The sequence below is a fragment of the Protomyctophum parallelum genome, assembly GCF_964188405.1.
Source record: "Protomyctophum parallelum genome assembly, chromosome: 8".
Lineage (NCBI taxonomy): Eukaryota > Metazoa > Chordata > Actinopteri > Myctophiformes > Myctophidae > Protomyctophum > Protomyctophum parallelum.
Window position 1 is genome coordinate 49,813,517 of NC_139703.1, and position 23,092 is coordinate 49,836,608.

Here is a 23,092-nt window from a genome sequence, read left to right on the forward strand (position 1 = left end):
TTTTAGTTAATAATCTCAAAGTGATAAGTATTTGACGCAGAATGTGGTTTTGACTTAATCACACTAAAGAGTATTGAGCCAATAATAAGCAAATTATGGTAAATAAGCACAAGAGGTCAACATCACATGCCATGCACGCATGCACGCACGCACGCACGCACGCGCACGCACGCACGCACACGCACACACACACACACACACACACACACACACACACTCTCTCTCTCCTCTTAAAACATAAGATAGTTTTGATTTACCTTTGAGATTTCTGTTCAGAACGATTTAAACTCCCCTGAAAGCATGCTCGAATGACTAACCCTGCTCCTACTGCGATTCCTGACTGCCCACCCCGTAACCACCCTGACTGACATGAGCAGCAGAGCCCTGGATTACACCTTGTTGCAACTTGAGATGGACAGCCTGTGGTCTCCGCTCCACAGTATGCCCACTCTGCACCAGCTGGGCAGGTCAATGAGCAGGTCAGTGATAGGCTCGCCAGTTACCTGGAGGTGTAGTGCAATGGCTTGTTGTTCCTGATTGGACAACGTCCAATGCGTCAGCTTGCACTGACCCTCACAGACGCTTTTTTAAAACTCTGCCATGGAAACTTCAAATGCCGACTTCATGCTCCTGCCAGACGTCAACGTGTCTCAAGCTCCTTTGATCTCATCTGCCCTGTTGCTTTTAGGTAAACGGTACCCCATGCCCAGTTCGTGTATCCATCCCAGGAAGATGCCCATGTGTGTTCAGGAACATCACATGGGTAGTGCACTGTCATGTTACTATCACTGTGTGCCAACAAAGATAACAGAAGAAAGTAGACATGTTTCTACTCATTAAAGCTGGTATTCACATCATGTCTTTGTCTAATGGTCTTTGGCATTGGCACCATGATGGTTTAGTAGACAGTTGTGCGTTTGCGTGGCCTCATATCATTGGCTTTGCATGCTCAGAGGCTATAATGGTGAATGTTCAAACTATGGTCACTAACAACTGTTAATGAATTTGATTATTAGAGAAATAACTTAAAGGTGCAATAGAGTCTATGTCTATTGAATAGACAACATTCAGCCGCTAGATGTCTTATTGTACTGCTCATCATGACACCTCTGTTGCATAAGGTTCCTGCTGTACCCGAGTTATGTCTATAGGGCAGCTCTCATGCAGCTTGCGTCATTATAAGGTTGTGCCTGCCTCTAAGTATCTCTTTAGGGAAAAAAAGTACCTTCCCCAATGAAAATGGAAACAACATGGATAATGGTGGCCCATCAGCTTAATGAAGTAAACAAAGCCATTATGGACCCAACCAAATTATTTAAATAATTATTTCACAATTTCAAAAGCTCTGTGGATGTATTAACTTCATTATTATTATTCGTCTACAAAAAAAGCCTATACGTTGTTATACCTTTCAATCCGGGAAAGCATCTGTGTCATTTTATTTTTTGCAGCTACTTATTTTCAGAAGACTTATGAGTTTGACCCATGTGTTTCTCCCTATATCTGTTTTTTACTTTACATTTCTCTTTGCCAATCCTCTCTCTCTCTCTCTCTCTCTCATTCTAACATGAAAAGGTTCTTTCTTGAACTCTCCTAAGCTTTGCTTAGTATATTATGATATTATGGGGCGACGGTGGCTCAGGGGTAGAGTGGCCGGATAGTAACCGCAAGGATGCCAGTTTGCACCCAGGCTCCCCCAGAGCTAATGTCGAAGTGTCCTTGAGCAAGACACTGAACCCCTAATTGCTCCCGATGTGCTGGTTGGTGCCTTGCATGTTTTCCGCCGCCATCGGTGTATGAATGTGTGTGTGAATGGGTGAATATAATGCACAATCTCTGTAAAGCGCCTTGGATAAAGGCACTATTTAAATGCACCATTCATGTTCTTTACATTTTATACCTCTAACACGTTGTTTTTCTTCTTATTTCTTTCCTCTCATTCTCCTCGTCTGCCTGCTGTTGTTCCCAGCTGTCTTCCATCTCTCAGAGAACTCTCTACCAACCGTAGCTTAGACAACCTGGACTGCATCACAGGGTCAGGGTCGTCCTTCCCGCGCTGGGATGACGACGACCTCAGTCAGGCCTGCAGCACGCTGGGCCGGAGAAGCTGCATGGAACAGGTCAGAACCTACAGTATGTACTGTATGTCAAATGTTGTGAAGCAACAATGTCCTGTGTGGGATTTGAAGTTTAACCCATTCTGACCTGAGATCAGATTCATACGAGGTTTCCGCCGGACACACACTGGTCTGATGAACCCATTCTGACCTGAGATCAGATTCTAAAAATGTCAGTCGTTCTTCGATTTTTTTTAAAAATAGCAGACCTACAAGCTCGTATCGCGCCACTCGGTGGCGCGATATGAGCTTGTAGATCTGCTATTTTTAAATAGCTAAAGCATAACATGATGCTGACACCAAAATGGGTGCCCGGTCAGAATGGGTTAAACCCGGGCCTCCCGCAAGAGAGGCCATATTTATGCCACTTTTTCAAGATGGAATCCCCACTTGGCCGTTGGGGTTTTGTTTTTGCTTTCGAGTTTGAGGCATCCAAACTTTTCAATGAAGCGTAGGGAGACCACTTACTGTAATGACCACTGCAAGTGTACAAGTTACATACCGTTATATATAATGTCTTTATTCTTTAAAATATGTTCCGGAATGCAGCTGTAACCAATGGACCCACAAGAGTACATTTTGTGACATTTGTACATTTGTCTCAGAGTTGAAATTTATAATCCAGAAATGTAATCTGGCTGAACTTGTGCTCTTCTCTCTCTCTCTCTCTCTCTCTCTCTCTCTCTCTCTCTCTCTCTCTCTCTCTCAACGAGTTAGGATTGTGTTTGTATCTCCTATGACATCACTTAGCTTCAAGAAGACTTTCCACTTCCAAATTATTCCAAGTCATTTTCAAGGACCCTTTCCTCCGCCTATAGAGCTGCCAAGCCCTGTTCCTCCTGTAGACGTAGAATGATCACAGATATACTGCAGCAGCAGCTCGACTGAAATGAATGAGAATGATCTCCCATTTTCCATCTGCCATACCTCGTTAATATCCTGGGCCTGGGAGTGTAATGCAAAATGACAGCACTTCTTTCAGGTCCAATTCATCCACTGATACAAAGAGCTCTTACCTCTCCGCTGACAAGGTCAGCTGTCTGAAATGATGAACAGCGTGCTGCACTGACTCCCGTCTCTTTAAGCACGCTTGTCAAATGAAGCATTGAAAGCTATTAGCATAGGATTTGTACTCAATCTCTGGTCATTTATTAGATTCTAAGAATTCGGAGTGGAAGAAGGTCTATTTGAAACAATGTGATTACGTTGTTATCCACTGGCATCCCTACTTTGGATAATATGTCATTAGAACTAAAGCAGAGAATGGCTCTGTTACTGTGTAGATTGACATTTTTGAACAATTCCAATAGGGAAATGTTGAATAAATGGTAAATGGTGCATTTATATAGCGCCTTTATCCAAGGCGCTTTACAGAGATTGTGCATTACATTCACCCATTCACACACACATTCATACACCGATGGCAGCGGAAACCATGCAAGGCACCAACTAGCACATCGGGAGCAATTAGGGGTTCAGTGTCTTGCTCAAGGACAGTTCGACAGTAACTCTGGGGGAGCCCGGGTTCGAACTGGCAACCTTACGGTTACCATCCAGGCACTCTACCCCCTGAGCCACCGCCGCCCGAATACAGGACAGTACCAACAATATAGGCTAACAAAGGACTATTCTTCGGTTAATACCTCTGTGACATGACTTGTAATACTCAACTTGATTATTATGCTAAGTCATTGAAGATAGATAAGTAATTCTTGCTTTGATGTGTTTTATCCCCATTAACCCATTAAGTGTGTTTACTACCTTTACCTGTAGCTGAGGGACCTGGAGATGAGCCACCAGCAGCTGCAGAGAGAAATGGAGATGAGCCACCATTTTGAGGACCGCAGCTCCGAGTCCACGTTCAGAGACTCCCGCTCGCAGTCCCAGGACAACCCGGAGCCTCCGGACCTGCCCATGCCGACGTGCTTCCGCTCCCGCAGCCACAGCTACCTGCGGGCCATCCAGGCCGGCTGCTCGCAAGACGAGGACAACGGCGTCCATGGACTCCTCGGAGTCCCCCTCCTCCGACGGCCACTACCGTTCGCACCTACAGCGCCAGCACCGGTGAGCGCCTGGAGATACACACACATTACAGAGCACGCTGTGGGTCAGATCCCAGCGTTCACATGCTCAGCAGCTACTGTACACACAGTCATGTGTCCTGAGGGGGCGAAATGAATCTATTAAAATGGGAATAAATTAAAGGAACTCTCAAATGTGAAACGAGACGCAAACCGTGATGGTGCATAAATTACCTTAATATTAAAGCCATTATCTCGAGACATTATCTGTGTGCAAATTGTGAATATAATTTCATTTAAATTTTTAAATAGAAATAAACAGAAACTACTGTAGCTCAAGCTTTTTTCCCACAGTGCCAAGCTAGATCTAACGATAAAAGTCATTACTATTTGAGTATTCATTAAACGCCCGTAAGTTGTAATTCTTACACCTGTCAAGTGGGTCAAGTTGTTTTTGTTTTATTTAAATTGATTTCTTATCATATTTTGATAGAAACCCACTCTCACTTATAGACTTATAAGTCCTCCTGGGTGGGACACAAGTCCTCTAGAGTCTAGAATGCACACACCAGCATGTTGGATCTTTTGCCCACACTAGACAACCTTTCTACCCCATGGAAGACTTGGAAAGAACAGTTCAGCACTTACCTGATAACCACTGGCTTGGACAAAGCCCCGAGAGAGATACAACTTGCAATTTGTCTTCAGCGTTTGGGGACTGACAAACCACGCATCTTCCCCTCTCTCCCAGGTAACACATTTGCTCTGGGGCAGCTATATGCTTTTAGGAGAATAACTTCAGGAACTGAACCATGGCAAAACTACTGTTTGCAAACCCTATAATACACTTTAGTTCTAAAAAAACATTTGGCCAGTTGTGGGCAATTATGGAGGGGATGCAATGTCGTTTCAGCGGGTCTAAAGATCTTTTCACAAAATAATATTGAATGACTTGATATGCAAGATGTGTATTTCTCCTTGGGACTTTTGTCACTGAGAACTGGTGGTGCAGTCAGTAGCGCTGTCTGTCGGTTAGAATCCCGACGCCGGGGCGTGTTCTCTCCTCCACGTCATCAGTGCCCATACCCTAGGTTGGGTTGGCAAAATCGTTGTGGAGTTTGCATGTTCTCCCCGTGTCCCCTAGGGTAGGTGCTCTCACCAAAAACAGATAGTAATCCTGGTTTCTATACTGCCTCCACCTGGCGGGGGAACCTGATGGAGGGGAAAGGAACTTGTTCAAATTACGCGTTCCTTCCACGTACTACATCCTATACCGGGGGAAACTCCCCCCCCCCCCCTGATAAGAAGCGGCCTGCTCACTCCTCATGCATTGAAGGAAGCATGAGCTCAGTTCGGGGCTCTCCCCAGGTTGGAAGAGGGAGAGTAGCGCCCAGGATTACAGTTTAGGCAATTGGCACCGGGTAAAAAATGGGTTACAAAATCACGTGATAAATAAATAAATAAAGTTACAGAGATAGGTCTGTAGATCTTATTCTACATCCTCATTAAATAGATAATCGACATTAACAACAAACAAACAAAATGAGGGCGTCTTGCACACATCCGCTTGGGTGACGGCAGACTGCTGGGCGAGCAATGGCACTTTGGCATGATGGAGGGTCTGACCAACAATATATAATTAATTCTGTACTGGCCATATATGGTGAGTGTCTGTTGAGTGTACAGGGTTTGATGAGGTCTTGCCAGATATGAAGCATGTCTTGAGTGTACAGGGTTTGATGAGGTCATATCAACATATGGAATGGCAGAACAGGTCAGATTCATATATGGAGATCTAATAACTAATAACTTTGGGGCGGGCCCGTCTATAGTTTGAATGGACAGGTATCAGTCAAAAGGGAGACATCGAAGAGGAAGGACAGGTGGAGAAGGATCAACATATGGAATGTCAGAACAGGTCAGCTCCAGAAAACAAATTAAATTAGTAATTTATAATGAACCAATAACTTACAATAAGGAAATGTTATATTCGTGTGAAAAAGAAAAAACGCCCACACGCTGTCTTCAAATGCAGTGAAAAACTTTAATAGGGAAACAGCAACGTTCCGGCCTTCATCAGGCTATCTTTTGTAGTGTAAAAAGTGTGAAGCTATTAAAAAAATTGAAGCTATATTAAAACCATTAGAACCTCTAAAAACATCAAAGCTATTAACGGGTCTAGTGGAATAAATAAATAAAAACAAATAAATACATTTTAAAAGGTGTGCATATGGACCACACCACAGTGACCATGCAGTATAGTGACCACTGACTGACCACACGCACCATGAGCTGTAGTGTAGCCTACTGTGAAGTTAAATGTTGATTACCTTTAGTGGCCACACAGCGGCGCTATTGACCAAAGAGCTTTACTGCCCCGCCTCCCTCGGTTCCTTATTAAAACAAGGGGCACTCACTCACTAGTCTCCGGCTTTTCATGCCCCCTACGGACGCTGCCGCGGTTAGATCATCCATCAATCCAACTGTGCCGTTTGTGCGATTTTCTTGCTTATCGCACGGTCGGTCCCGCCGGGTAAGTGTTTTGTCGGTAACGAAACGAAAGGTTTGAAATGGAAATGTAATAGTCCTAATGTTTTGATGCCCTTAAATCGTCAACCTAATCATAACAACCAAAACTAATTGAGTTTATAGTCTACTTAGCCAAGTTACCTACCTGTGATAACTTTAACTTTAGGTGATGTAAGCTGCAGATCATTTTCACTCATATATTTTTGTATGTGTCCCGCTGTAAAATGTAAATCAATAACATTATTGCTGAGAATGAGTTGAATGTTCAACAACCTAGATAGACAATGCTGTCATGGGAAAAGAGTAATCGTGTGGACTGTGGAGGAAAATTGAGATTCACATTTTGAGCAAGAATCGCATTATAGCTACTAGGCAGCTACTACATTACACTACAGTGCATTCTGCATCCTAAACTGGATTTTGATTGATTGATTGATTGATTGATTGAAATTTGAACATTGTATTCACACAATTTCACAGTAGGGCAGGGGTAAATCTCAACGAAAGTAGGCTAAAGGTCAATACAAAAACTGATTTATCTCCCTGATAAGTTAAACATCTGTCTGTCAAGCAACATCCATGTAATTGTCTATATACTCTATAGTCTCATTATTTTTGAGTGGTGCAACCACTCCTATAGACAGCTTTGTGTGTCCCTGGGCCCCTGGCTAGCTGGCTGGCTGGCTGCGTCCACTGCATAGACTGTAAAAAACACACACACACACACACACACACACACACACACACACACACACACACACACACACACACACACACACTGTCACACACACACACACACACACACACACACACACACACACACACACACACACACACACACACATTGACTGTATATATGATGATTTCGGGTGTGACAGTACAGTAGCCTACAGTAGAGGGACCCCCTGGGGACCCCCTCACGGTAACTCTTATCATTTCTCGACCGTTTCGGACGCGGGCCGGCTCGCCGGAACCGGGCCAGCACCCTGGGTGCGTTCCTGTGCGTCTGGAACTTCCGGGGACCCCCCCACACGGAGTTGCACCACTCACTTCACATTACTTACTGGAATAAGCAGATGGGATGAGACAATAAATATTAGTCTATATGGATCTCTACTCTACTTTCTACAACTTGATGTTATCATTATACACTCGTATAGATATTATAAAGGTGTTTCTCACATGTTTGGGTTCACAGATACCGTTTAAGCATATTGGCTGTTATCTGCACCACCTTTGCGTGATTATGTGCGTGCTCTACCTGTAATTCAGCCACATGCAGTAAGGCTAAGTGCGTGTGTGCGTTAGAGCAGTACCAATTTATTCATACTTTTTGGATGACATCCTTATATGCAATTATGCAGCCGATGTGTCCTCGTACAACTTGTACTGTGACTGTACTTGAACCAGGCCCGGCGCCAGGATGAATTGACAGAGGGGGCAATCGGGGGCAGGTATTGGACATGAAGACAATGCGCCACATTTGCATATCTATAGAGGGCGGAGGCGCACGATTTCGTTGGCTTCCTTCCTTTCAATGCCTGGAAATGTACCATTGTTTTGTCTGTAACTATTTGATCTAAGGGGGCAAAGATGTTGATTTAGGGGAGCAAACACCCCCTTTGCCCCCTCGTGGCGCCGGGCCTGACTTGAACAGTCATTGGTTTCCAGTAATTTGTTTGTTTGTGACCATTGTCGCAGACAACCAGTAATTGTTGTCCAGCCTGGAGAACACATTGTGCATTGGACGACAGGGCCTCTGTCCAGATGGCACGGTGACAGCAGTGCCCCACTCAAGATTCTGCTCAGTAGAACAGTTCTGCACAAAGCCCCTGGTTGTTGCTGTTGTAAAATTCCCTGAAGGATAAGCAAGAGCAGCTAGTCATTCCTGTTTAATAGGATTTAAGGGGTTTGTCGGCACATGCCAACAGCTCACAGCCTGAGTGGCGTTGAGAGGTAGCAGTATTTAGTAGCTGCATGTCCGTTCGTAAAGCCCTTTAAATGTCGTGCAGATGGGTCTTCCGGCTTAGTAAAAGCTTTGACAGTATGGAAATCTTTGTCAGTTCATTCACACGTTCAAGTATAGCCTATAATTATTGTGTGCTTGGCACAGCTGATGTGTGACAAATATGGGAAACTGTTTGAATTGTGCTGTTGCTTATTACTCTTCTCCTGTCTTAGGAAACATCACATGGGTTCATTGCATGTTCTGGCTTTTTAATCACAAAACAGCCAGACTCTGTGTAGACTATAACTTTGTATGACCCCAATAATTTAACCAGCCTTAACACATGATCTGCTGTGTAATTTCAGAGACAGATGTCAGTTGTGAACTCATAGCTTTTAAAGTAAAAGCAGAGTAAAGCAGATTTGTGGTATTTATTTTCCACCCAAGGGTAAATTGTGTTCAGAATGAAGAAATCACAAGGCAAGGCAGATATATATACAAGCGCTGTGTCCATAGCCTGTCATTACTAGACCACTTCTTCAATATGTTTAGAAATGTCTTATTGTGCACTGTTAGTGTTAAGTAGTGATGCACCGAATATTCAGCCGCAGAAAATATTCGGCAGAAAATGGCTAAATATGCATTTTCGGCCTATTCGGTTTCGGCCCAAATAGGCAGAAAATATATCACCGAATAGTGTATGCAATTAATGCATTCAAAAGAGCTGAATAAATGTTTTATGGACCCGTAATAGTGATTATTATTTAAGTTAAGTTTTGCCATAACCATTTATTTTTGCCATAAATCAGGTAGCTTTAAGGTACGGCTATGACAGCAATGGTAGGAAAAAAGATGTATAATATTAATCATATTCGGATATTCGGTTTTCGGCCAACTGTTTCCTATATTCGGTATTCGGTTTCGGCCAAGAATTTCAATTTTGGTGCATCCCTAGTGTTAAGATATAAGATAGCTTGGCATAATAGATATCTTGGCTTATTGGCAATTGGCATACATTTAGAAATGTAAAAAGAACAACAATGCAGACTCCTAACTTTGGGATGGTATCTGAATGGCTTCTTCATCTGACCACTACTGACCATGACGGGGCGATGGCTGCTTGTTATTGATATGCACTCTGAGCTGAGGGCTGCACCGATTAGCCAACCATGCAGCATCAAACTTTGTGCAGAGGTTTTTGTGTCTGTTGCAGTGGCGTGCACAGATAGACACTAGGGGGTGCTAGAGCACCCCCTGCCCTTTTGGCAATTTTGCTCTTAAAAAATGTTTTATTTATTTTTATTAATTTGTAGTGTGTGGACCATGCGGTGACATTGATCAAATCTTGATAAAAAAACACTTCTACTATATTATTTAGGCCCCCACAATCTAAAGCTATGTTTCTATGTCACTGGTTCTTCGATTAAAGAAAAATAGCAGACCTACAAGCTCGTAGCGCGCCACTCGGTGGCGCGCTATGAGCTTGTAGGTCTGCTATTTTTCAATAGCTAAAGCACCAAAATGGGTTCCCGCCCCAAAATGCGCTGCACAAGGTGCCCTTTTTTTCACTTGAGCACCTGCCCCTCTAAATGTCTGTGCACGCCACTGGTCTGTTGACATTCAGTTACAGACACTCCTTTGGTGACATTTTCAATTTGCTTTCATATAAACTACCTGCATGATGATCTGTGTGCATTGGCGCCCTGATGCCGTAGGTCTGTGTGATCGTTTAGGGCAGGCAAAGGAAACCAAGTTAGAAAATTGTTGTACTCATTGAACTACCCTTCACAGACTTGCAATTGTCTAACCTCACCACTCCATTTGCTGTACATTGTTGAATGATTGTAATGGGTGAGTTCGTACTCACAAACCACTTCTACAAATTGCTTCACAAAGGCTCTTTCTCAGCACATTCTGTGACTGTAAGAGGCCACTCTTGTCATCAACACAGACAGCGGAGATTGTGCATAGATAAGATGGAGAGAGTAGAGTGAACGAGTGAACATTCAGACATTGTGCTCTGTTACTGTACTGTGGTAAAGCTAAGTGGTTTAACCCATTCTGACTTGAGATCAGATTCATACGAGGTTTCCACTGGACACACACTGGTCTGATTAACCCATTCTGACCTGAGATCAGATTCTAAAAAGATGTCAGTCGTTCTTCGATTTTTCAAAAATAGCAGACCTACAAGCTCGTAGCGCGCCACTCGGTGGCGCGCTACGAGCTTGTAGATCTGCTATTTTTCAATAGCTAAAGCATAACATGATGCTGACACCAAAATGGGTGCCCGGTCAGAATGGGTTAATGTACTGCAACACGCACAGGACAAGTGCCATTTAAGTGACTGTTCAATTGACTCTGGCTTTTTATGCGCTGTAAATGTCTGCTTTTATGTTATATGCTAATCTTAAACTGGATATATAGGCCTATGGTGCATGAAAAGCTTCCGTTGTGCTGAGCTTGGCTTTACATGTTTAACCCCTTAGATAATATGCCAACAGTGGCGTGCACAGATAGACACTAGGGGGTGCTAGAGCACCCCCTGCCCTTTTGGCAATTTTGCTCTTTTTTTTCTTAATTTGTAGTTTGTGGACCATGCGGTGACATTGATCAAATCTTGATAAAAAAACGCTTCTACTATATTATTTAGGCCCCCCACAATCTAAAGCTATGTTTCTATGTCAGTGGTTCTTCGATTAAAAGAAAATAGCAGACCTACAAGCTCGTAGCGCGCCACTCGGTGGCGCGCTATGAGCTTGTAGATCTGCTATTTTTCAATAGCTAAAGCACCAAAATGGGTTCCCGCCCCAAAATGCGCTGCACAAGGTGCCCTTTTTTTTCACTTGAGCACCTGCCCCTCTAAATGTCTGTGCACGCCACTGGATGCCAACATGTCACATGTGACCATAACGCCATTGCCAAGCAGTGTTGACATTTTACGACACAATCAACTAATCAAGGCAGTTCCTGATATAACAGACTAACTGCATCTTCTTCCTAATTCTTTCAAAGAGTACCAGAATATTGTTGTGGGAAATTTCCCCACGACGAAAGTAACAGGACCTGTAACAATCTGCTTTGTACACATTTGTTTGTGCTTAAAAAAGTGTGATTTTGTGCCCTCTTATGCCAGAAGCAACAGATAAAGATGACTACAATATACCACTCAAGGTTCTAACTTAGTTCAACTTTAGTTTCAACTGGTGCTGAAATTGCAGAAGTGTCATATACAATACAATACAATACAATACAATACAATACAATACAATACAATACAATACAATACAATACAATACAGTGCATCTCTTATTCCACTATAGTGAGACGTCTGTCTTCCCACACTGTGCAGTGAAGGAGCATATTATTGCTCCTCTACTCGGAGTTGTGCTGCAGTCTGGGGATCTGGCTTGTGTAGCAGTGAGAGCGGTTCCCAACCTTTATCTGACCCGAGATCAGATTAAAAAATTGTCTTCTATTTCCTGACAGTTTTCTGAAAAAGCTATGTTTCTATGTCAGTCGTTCTTCGATTTTTCAAAAATAGCAGACCTACAAGCTCGTAGCGCGACACTCGGTGGCGCGCTGTGTGTGTGTGTGTGTGTGTGTGTGTGTGTGTGTGTGTGTGTGTGTGTAGAGTAGGCTATTGGGTGTGAAATGATACAGAAGGTTTCCTTGGGAATATCTAGACTAGAGTATTGGGTGTGAATGATACAGAAGGTTTAATATCTAGACTAGAGTATTGGGTGTGAATGATACATAAGGTTTAATATCTAGACTAGAGTATTGGGTGTGAATGATACAGAAGGTTTAATATCTACACTAGAGTATTGGGTGTGGATGATACAGAAGGTTTAATATCTAGACTAGAGTATTGGGTGTGAATGATACAGAAGGTTTAATATCTAGACTAGAGTATTGGGTGTGAATGATACAGAAGGTTTAATATCTAGACTAGAGTATTGGGTGTGAATGATACAGAAGGTTTAATATCTAGACTAGAGTATTGGGTGTGAATGATACAGAAGGTTTAATATCTACACTAGAGTATTGGGTGTGAATGATACAGAAGGTTTAATATCTAGACTAGAGTATTGGGTGTGAATGATACAGAAGGTTTAATACCTAGACTAGAGTATTGGGTGTGAATGATACAGAAGGTTTAATATCTAGACTAGAGTATTGGGTGTGAATGATACAGAAGGTTTAATATCTAGACTAGAGTATTGGGTGTGAATGATACAGAAGGTTTAATATCTAGACTAGAGTATTGGGTGTGAATGATACAGAAGGTTTAATATCTAGACTAGAGTATTGGGTGTGAATGATACAGAAGGTTTAATATCTAGACTAGAGTATTGGGTGTGAATGATACAGAAGGTTTAATATCTAGACTAGAGTATTGGGTGTGAATGATACAGAAGGTTTAATACCTAGACTAGAGTATTGGGTGTGAATGATACAGAAGGTTTAATATCTAGACTAGAGTATTGGGTGTGAATGATACAGAAGGTTTAATATCTAGACTAGAGTATTGGGTGTGAATGATACAGAAGGTTTAATATCTAGACTAGAGTATTGGGTGTGAATGATACAGAAGGTTTAATATCTAGACTAGAGTATTGGGTGTGAATGATACAGAAGGTTTAATATCTAGACTAGAGTATTGGGTGTGAATGATACAGAAGGTTTAATATCTAGACTAGAGTATTGGGTGTGAATGATACAGAAGGTTTAATATCTAGACTAGAGTATTGGGTGTGAATGATACAGAAGGTTTAATATCTAGACTAGAGTATTGGGTGTGAATGATACAGAAGGTTTAATATCTAGACTAGAGTATTGGGTGTGAATGATACAGAAGGTTTAATATCTAGACTAGAGTATTGGGTGTGAATGATACAGAAGGTTTAATATCTAGACTAGAGTATTGGGTGTGAATGATACAGAAGGTTTAATATCTAGACTAGAGTATTGGGTGTGAATGATACAGAAGGTTTAATATCTAGACTAGAGTATTGGGTGTGAATGATACAGAAGGTTTAATATCTAGACTAGAGTATTGGGTGTGAATGATACAGAAGGTTTAATATCTAGACTAGAGTATTGGGTGTGAATGATACAGAAGGTTTAATATCTAGACTAGAGTATTGGGTGTGAATGATACAGAAGGTTTAATATCTAGACTAGAGTATTGGGTGTGAATGATACAGAAGGTTTAATACCTAGACTAGAGTATTGGGTGTGAATGATACAGAAGGTTTAATATCTACACTAGAGTATTGGGTGTGGATGATACAGAAGGTTTAATATCTAGACTAGAGTATTGGGTGTGAATGATACAGAATGTTTAATACCTAGACTAGAGTATTGGGTGTGAATGATACAGAAGGTTTAATATCTAGACTAGAGTATTGGGTGTGAATGATACAGAAGGTTTAATACCTAGACTAGAGTATTGGGTGTGAATGATACAGAAGGTTTAATATCTACACTAGAGTATTGGGTGTGAATGATACAGAAGGTTTAATATCTACACTAGAGTATTGGGTGTGAATGATACAGAAGGTTTAATATCTACACTAGAGTATTGGGTGTGGATGATACAGAAGGTTTAATATCTAGACTAGAGTATTGGGTGTGAATGATACAGAAGGTTTAATATCTAGACTAGAGTATTGGGTGTGAATGATACAGAATGTTTAATACCTAGACTAGAGTATTGGGTGTGAATGATACAGAAGGTTTAATATCTAGACTAGAGTATTGGGTGTGAATGATACAGAAGGTTTAATATCTACACTAGAGTATTGGGTGTGAATGATACAGAAGGTTTAATATCTAGACTAGAGTATTGGGTGTGAATGATACAGAAGGTTTAATATCTAGACTAGAGTATTGGGTGTGAATGATACAGAAGGTTTAATATCTAGACTAGAGTATTGGGTGTGAATGATACAGAAGGTTTAAGATCTAGACTAGAGTATTGGGTGTGAATGATACAGAAGGTTTAATACCTAGACTAGAGTATTGGGTGTGAATGATACAGAAGGTTTAATATCTAGACTAGAGTATTGGGTGTGAATGATACAGAAGGTTTAATATCTAGACTAGAGTATTGGGTGTGAATGATACAGAAGGTTTAATATCTAGACTAGAGTATTGGGTGTGAATGATACAGAAGGTTTAATATCTAGACTAGAGTATTGGGTGTGAATGATACAGAAGGTTTAATATCTAGACTAGAGTATTGGGTGTGAATGATACAGAAGGTTTAATATCTAGACTAGAGTATTGGGTGTGAATGATACAGAAGGTTTAATATCTAGACTAGAGTATTGGGTGTGAATGATACAGAAGGTTTAATATCTAGACTAGAGTATTGGGTGTGAATGATACAGAAGGTTTAATATCTAGACTAGAGTATTGGGTGTGAATGATACAGAAGGTTTAATATCTAGACTAGAGTATTGGGTGTGAATGATACAGAAGGTTTAATATCTAGACTAGAGTATTGGGTGTGAATGATACAGAAGGTTTAATACCTAGACTAGAGTATTGGGTGTGAATGATACAGAAGGTTTAATATCTACACTAGAGTATTGGGTGTGGATGATACAGAAGGTTTAATATCTAGACTAGAGTATTGGGTGTGAATGATACAGAATGTTTAATACCTAGACTAGAGTATTGGGTGTGAATGATACAGAAGGTTTAATATCTAGACTAGAGTATTGGGTGTGAATGATACAGAAGGTTTAATACCTAGACTAGAGTATTGGGTGTGAATGATACAGAAGGTTTAATATCTACACTAGAGTATTGGGTGTGAATGATACAGAAGGTTTAATATCTACACTAGAGTATTGGGTGTGAATGATACAGAAGGTTTAATATCTACACTAGAGTATTGGGTGTGGATGATACAGAAGGTTTAATATCTAGACTAGAGTATTGGGTGTGAATGATACAGAAGGTTTAATATCTAGACTAGAGTATTGGGTGTGAATGATACAGAATGTTTAATACCTAGACTAGAGTATTGGGTGTGAATGATACAGAAGGTTTAATATCTAGACTAGAGTATTGGGTGTGAATGATACAGAAGGTTTAATATCTACACTAGAGTATTGGGTGTGAATGATACAGAAGGTTTAATATCTAGACTAGAGTATTGGGTGTGAATGATACAGAAGGTTTAATATCTAGACTAGAGTATTGGGTGTGAATGATACAGAAGGTTTAATATCTAGACTAGAGTATTGGGTGTGAATGATACAGAAGGTTTAATATCTAGACTAGAGTATTGGGTGTGAATGATACAGAAGGTTTAATATCTAGACTAGAGTATTGGGTGTGAATGATACAGAAGGTTTAATATCTAGACTAGAGTATTGGGTGTGAATGATACAGAAGGTTTAAGATCTAGACTAGAGTATTGGGTGTGAATGATACAGAAGGTTTAATACCTAGACTAGAGTATTGGGTGTGAATGATACAGAAGGTTTAATATCTAGACTAGAGTATTGGGTGTGAATGATACAGAAGGTTTAAGATCTAGACTAGAGTATTGGGTGTGAATGATACAGAAGGTTTAATATCTAGACTAGAGTATTGGGTGTGAATGATACAGAAGGTTTAATACCTAGACTAGAGTATTGGGTGTGAATTATACAGAAGGTTTAATATCTAGACTAGAGTATTGGGTGTGAATGATACAGAAGGTTTCCTTGGGAATCGGCGAGACAACATACCAGTGCATTGTGAGAACCGTGAACGATAACCGTTAAGCCGTGAGCCCCGCCCCTTTTTACCACATTTTGCACATCGCTGAGGCCATTTCAGTTGCGTTGCGGACGGGGTATCCGGAAGTAAAAACAAATCCATGTAGATATATTTTTTTTTTACATTTTTCTTGAGTTTGTCAGAAATTAGAAATTAGAAGTTTAATTAATTAAACAGACGGGACCAAGCAATAAGCCATTTTAGAATTTTCATAAAACTGCAATATTCATTGGCTCGTAAAACCTTTTTTTCCACTTCCAAATGTACTCCTGATTTGTTTGTCCGGATAGGTCCAAAGTTCACATGTAGAAATTTCATTTTGATCAAAGATCCCGGGATTAGATAGATTATAACTGGTTTTGATAGAATTCTAAATGGTGGGTGATCTAAAGGTCAAATGTTAGAACATGAAAGTTGTTCGGCATGAGGATTGCATGTGGATTGAAGTTGTATTGCTGACGTTCAAACGGTTCATGAGCTATGCCTGTTCAAAGTTTGCATTTTCAATTGAGTGCTATAGCGCCACCCTTTGGCCAATGCTCGTGGACTTCGCATCCTCACCGTTTCGAGAAAACCGACTGCACGGTTAAGCCAGAACTGCTATTTTTGACGGAAGGAGAAGAAGGAGAAGAACAAAACAATACAATAAGGGGCCAAGAAGTCCCTTCGGGCGTAAAACGTCTGGGTTTCCGAGCCTACTTTCAGGCGTGGTCCCTTACTTAATGTTGTTTTTCACTGATTCACTCTTGTGTTTCTAGGTAATTGGTTTGTTGAAACTTTGTACTACACATATAAATCCTTTGTTGCACAAATGGAACCTAATGGACCCTTAGAAATGGACCCTTACGGGCCCATTTGGTTCCATTTGTACACTCAACACTCAACAAAATCAACAATGGCAATTTTACTGTGTATACCCCTTACCTTATACTCTGTCACTATCTTTCTCTTTTTCTTATTCTTTGATCATCCTCCCCCCCCCCCCCAGTCTCCACATGCATAACCACGTGTAAAAAGGTGGCCCCTCCCCCCGTGCCGCCCCGCACCACGTCCAAGCCCTACATCTCCGTGACGGTGCAGAGCAGCACCGAGTCCAGCCAGGACAACTACCTGGACCAACAGGACCGCCGCTCGGAGGCCAACAGCCAGTCCAGTCACGCCCGCAGCAACTCCTCGGACAGCCTCGACAGCACCCGCGCCAACAGCCTGGCCCGACCCCCGCACATCAAAGCCACTCCAGTCGCCACGCCGAGAGAGCACCACGGCTCCACCAGCGCCGCTGCCGCAACCACCTCCAACGCTTCCACCGACACGGGCGACTCAGAGGTCCAGCATGACCCTGTTAAGACGGGAGGGAGTAGAGGGAATCTAGTGCCAGAGGAACCCCTATTGGTCCCAGTGCCCAGGAGGAAGCTCTCTTCTATTGGCATACAGGTTCGTAACATAGCTGGCCCCAGCTGGCCGCTGTTGCTATGCATAAGTCACAATTACATCAATGCAGAAGAATGCAATGCTTAATGTGATATAAGCTTTAATCACCTTCATTCTTTAGTGGCCTAGAATCCCCAAAAGTGGGATATTTTAATAATTTGTGTTTCTTTATGTTTCACTGATTCACATAAAGTTGCTATATGCAATAGAAACACACTGTAGTAGAGACTAGAGGGCATAGAATGCATATTCATCATTTTCCTCAACCATAATGTTCCCCACTGAACGTGTATAAGAGCCCTTTTTTAATCCTTTTTACAAATCTTGCACATTGACAGATCTTTTTCTCAAGGCTGATATTTGTATTGTGCTATTAATCTATTAACTATTAATCATGAAATTAACTATTAATCATGATATTACGGACAAGCCCAGCACAAAAATGAGAAACAATGTACGTTTTGATCCTTCTTACTTCAGATTCCTGGTCAGCATGCATGTAAAAAACATTTTGTGGGGTTAAAAGTAGGTTACGTGATTTATTTTTATATTTTTATTCAAATAAGTGTACAATAGCTCTATATTCTGAAATAGAGTGTTTGTTCAGTAACAGGAGTCTCCTTGTCTCTCCAGATCTTTCTTTAGTAAGTAAAACTCTGACTATAAGCACGTGAAATGGGAAATAATGAGCAGACCAAATTGGATATGGAACTATTTAAAATTGAAGCTGATAAATTAATAAATGGGTACTCTCCTGATTGGCTGAAATTGACAACTCACATGAAACTGTATATTCTGTATAGAGATGGAGGGACCCCTGTTACTGAATAAATACTGATTAATATCAGAATATAGAGCTTTAATCTTTTAACAGAAAACAAAACAAATATCACTTAGCCTACCTTTAACCCATTCTGAACAGGCACCCATTTTGGTGTTAGCATCATGTTATGCTTTAGCTATTTAAAAATAGCAGATCTACAAGCTCATATCGCGCCACCGAGTGGCGCGATACGAGCTTGTAGGTCTGCTATTTTTGAAAAATCGAATCTGATCTCCGGTCAGAATGGGTTAATCAGACCAGTGTGTGTCCAGTGGAAACCTCGTATGAATCTGATCTCAGGTCAGAATGGGTTAACATGTATAATTACATGATAATACAATAATATAAATAAAGGAGGGGGGGTGATAACCATGCTTGCTGATGCCAAACCATCGCTTTGTGATTTGCTGTTAGGTTGACTGTGTTCAAGAGGTTCCACGAGAGGAGACTCCGCCATTGGCCAGATTTCAGTCAATTGGAGTACAAGTGGAGGACGGCTGGCAGTAAGTCCACTTCCTGTTCCCGTCACCACATGTCACCACTTCCTGCGAGGAAACCGTGTTTTGGTCTCACTCACTACTTGGCCTTAGAGAATTTAGCTCGCCTCACAAGACCATTTATAATTATAAACGTGTCAACATACCTCAAAATCTCAATATTATGTGCACAAATTCAGCTCAGTCTGACTCGTTCATAGCGTCCCTATTCTAGGCATATGTCATAATGTCAAACATTCCACGAAAATAGGTAATCGTGGCGCAAAAACAAATGCGTTGTGTGCTTGTAGATTGGCTTTTAGAGATTTAGTGTAGATTGATAAAAAGGACCCCCAGGGGTCAAGGATAGACCCCTGGGGACCCCTGTCAGCAAAGTATAGTGTTGAAGTGGTTAGCTGCATAGCCTACATTGTTAATATTATTAGGGCATGCCCCTGGTGGAGATTTGTAGTACCTTTCTAGTTTCTACTTAGTCATTGCATTTTACATTGAATTTCCATGATGTTTTGAATGGCAGGAAGTTCTGGCATGCTACAGTCAACCACCCTTACAGATCTTCTTACATTTGCCTGCAGGGATTTTATCAGCTGCTTTGAATCTGAAAAACCTTTAAAATTGAGTCTGACACCACTGTTTCTTTAACAGACTCAGCCGCTCCAGTAGCATGGCCTCAAAGCAGGAAACGGACTCTGTGTCGGACACCTCCATCGTCTCCCTCTCCAGTTCCAGCCACGCCAAGCCCACTGAGAAGAAAGTCATGGTCAGCAGTGCCTGCCAGTCCACGCGCTCTGCCCCCCCCGGACAGGACTTCTTAGACAACGGCGAAGGAAACGGCGACGCCTCGTCACCTCCTCCGCCCAGACAGATCCTGAACCGCTCCACCACGCGGAGTAGCTCCTCTTCTTTCTCTGAGAGTCTGGACCCGGCGCTGGACCCCTCGTCGCTGCCGCCCCCGGACCCCTGGCTGGAGAGCGGCAACGGGAGCAACAACAGCAACGCCCCCCTGGGTGGAGGAGGAGGCGGGACTCTCTGTCGGAGAGACGGCCATTGGTTTCTGAAGCTGCTGCAGGCAGAGACGGGCCGCATGGAAGGCTGGTGCCAACAGATGGAGCAAGAGACCAACGACAACCCGCTCTCTGAAGAGGGTAAGATGCATCTCACTGTCTGGGCCGGGGCCAGGGGGGCAGTCAGCCAGATATTTCGTGAAGCCTCATTTGAAATCGGTAGTTCATAATAATGGCCTGTTGTGGCGCTGGACCGGACCCAAAAAGCCCCATAGCTCCATAGAGGCCCATGTATTTTGGCCCAACTTCACCTAGACTGTATTACCTTAATAAACATGGTCATGAATACTTTCTTCTTCCAGTCACTAGTTTAAAGTCTCATTTCTAATGCCATAATATTCTTTTTGGAAAATTATGGTCCCATTAATTAAAAAAATGACCATAAAGAAAAAAAAACATCGCGTATGTTCTGAGGGGCGTGGCTACCGTTACAGTCTATGATCGGGATTCCCCTCCCACTCGAGTCAAAATAAAAACCAACGGAGAAGAAGGGGGGAAGTCCCGCCTCGTTGTCTGGGCAGCCAATGGCCAGCTGGTCCAAAACGGAGCCAGCCAATGGCCAGCTGGTACCAAACGGATCTAGAAAGATGGCGACTTACAGTGCAGGAATAACAGGCTTCATTTTACGTCCATGTTAGACCCGGCGAACGCTTTGTCCATATTTTTTACAGTCTATGGCCGGGGCCCACTGAAGGGGCGTGAGGATACTGCAAGTTGGCCTCCAAATAATTGGCAAAACATTATGGTTTTGCCAATTATGTATTGCATTATGTATTTTCATTGTCACAATCAATTGATTGATCAGTAACATTAACTGCCAGAGGTCAAACCATAGTCAAACATCGCCTATATCAGTGGTTCCCAAAGTGGGGTCCGGGGACCCCTAGGGGTCCTTGAGAGAGTTCCAGGGGTCCCCCAGCTAAATGATAATTAGGAACCAAATGGACCCTTATGGGTCTGTAACTCAGAGAGTGTACAAATGGAAACAAACGGGTCCATTTGGTTCCATTTGTACACTCTCAGAGTTCAATTAACTGTGATCAGAATTGGCTTCGTCAAGACTGACTGGGCAGGGTGTTTGTCCTAGTTTTACTGATGACATAGTATTTATACTGTACTGCAGATGACACAGACTGGAGGGCTGGATGTCTGATCTACTGTATATAGGCTTAGATGTCTTTAAAGAGATTAAAGCTCGCCAATACACACTAATCCTCTTCTAGTCCATGAAGAGGCTTTGTAAGGCAAACAAATCTGTCTGGAGAACGCAGGCGTTTCCGCTAGATTAAGAATGATTGAGATGTTCATTTATGTAGGGTTTTTTAATATTTAATATGAGCCAATCTGTGTGTTTTATACAGTATGCATGTGTCTGTGTTCCTCTCTGCAGTGCTGGGGAAGGTTCGCAGTGCGGTGGGAAGTGCCCAGCTCCTGATGTCCCAGAAGTTCCAGCAGTTCCGAGGACTGTGTGAACAAAACTTGGTTGGTGTCACTGCTGTGAAATCCGCCGCAACCAAACATACTGAGCCAGCCGCCGCAACCAAACATCCTTACCTTTCATCTTTAGTTACTAGACACATCGCTGTCAGTATGTTTGTTATGGATTTTTCATGTACAATCATGACATTTAGACAGCCTAATTTACTGTAACTAAAACGCCTATAAAAATAAACACTTCCTTAAATGTCATTTCAAGCTAAAATTAGCTTAGTTTATAGATGGAGGGCTGTGATTTTTGTACTTTTTCTGTTTTTCATGTGTCTATGGACACTATAATTAATTAATTAATCACTCTAATAGACCCCCATGTGTGGTTATAATATTCAAATATGTCTTCCCTGTATATTTTTGGATTCTTCCTGAATGCTGAAAGCCTTTCAGTATGTTTTAACAGCGGGAGACCAACGGCGAGCATCGCTTGAATTTCCTTGGCTATCGCCCAATCGCCCACTATCGCCGGGCGATGTCGCCCAAAAGATGAATTATTTTATCTTTTCGGACGACGTTCCTCCGCCCACTTTTTGACCATCGCTATTGTTGGTGACTGATTTATCAGGAACACTCATACGGATATTATATAGTCCAACCAAAACTATGTATGACAATGTTCTTCTGAAACTTTGTGTATTCAAATATACATATTTATTTATTTATTTTTATGTTTTTTTTGTGGCTTTAGCCTTTATTTAATATATTTTTTGGAGGGACAGACAGTAGTCGGACAGGAAATGGGGGAGAGAGATGGGGGGGGAAGACATGCAGTAAAGGCCGTCGGGATCGGGAGTCGAACCCACGGCACACTACCAGACTGGATTACCAGGCCATACATGTATTTTTAAGTAAGAAAGAAAAGCAGGTGCGCTTCCTTAGATGCTACCCTTGCTTTGGGCAGTGGGTGCTCATCTATAAATACAACTTAAATGAAAAACCACCAAAGTGGAAGAAGTGGCACTGCAGAATGGAGGAAAGATGCAAGAGATGCAAGACTTGCTCAGATGCAGTTTGTTATTTTATGGAGAACGTTTTGGTACTCATCCTCAGCTTCCTACATTTTGAAGTGTTTTTTGAATCCCACAAGAATATAGTGCAGTACGTAAATACCATATCTTTCAAGACAACAAATTGTCATTTTTCAAAGGCCGTTAAAAAGCTGTAGACGGCAACCAGCGGTAAACGTAATTTTACTCAAAGCTTTGCATATCCCAAAAACAAAGCTGGGCTGTGTCTGGATCTTGACAGGTGCATTACCATGATAAAGCATGTTGGTGGCATGTTGAGCCAAAGGCGGCTGGACTCAGATCAAAACTCACAGTCTGCTGCTGCTAAAGTAAAATGCTGAGTCTGCTAGAGAAAGCAGAGCACAACCAGACAAAGACTGTC

The 23,092-nt window shown here is 42.0% G+C and overlaps 2 protein-coding genes across 2 annotated transcripts in view; both read left to right on the forward strand.

Moving 5' to 3' along the window:
- Window positions 1–23,092, forward strand: part of LOC310863866 (keratin, type II cytoskeletal 8-like) — a 442,956-nt gene that overhangs the window by 392,691 nt on the left and 27,173 nt on the right. The window lies entirely within an intron of this gene.
- Window positions 1–23,092, forward strand: part of LOC310862497 (disks large-associated protein 4-like) — a gene marked incomplete at its 5' end in the record, with an annotated part of 32,466 nt that overhangs the window by 3,432 nt on the left and 5,942 nt on the right. The window contains 8 exon segments of the mRNA XM_083770434.1: window positions 1,970–2,120; window positions 3,891–4,106; window positions 4,108–4,134; window positions 4,136–4,181; window positions 17,386–17,831; window positions 19,066–19,154; window positions 19,794–20,293; window positions 21,603–21,694. Of these exon segments, the coding sequence (XP_083626560.1) occupies window positions 1,970–2,120; window positions 3,891–4,106; window positions 4,108–4,134; window positions 4,136–4,181; window positions 17,386–17,831; window positions 19,066–19,154; window positions 19,794–20,293; window positions 21,603–21,694 (1,567 nt within the window).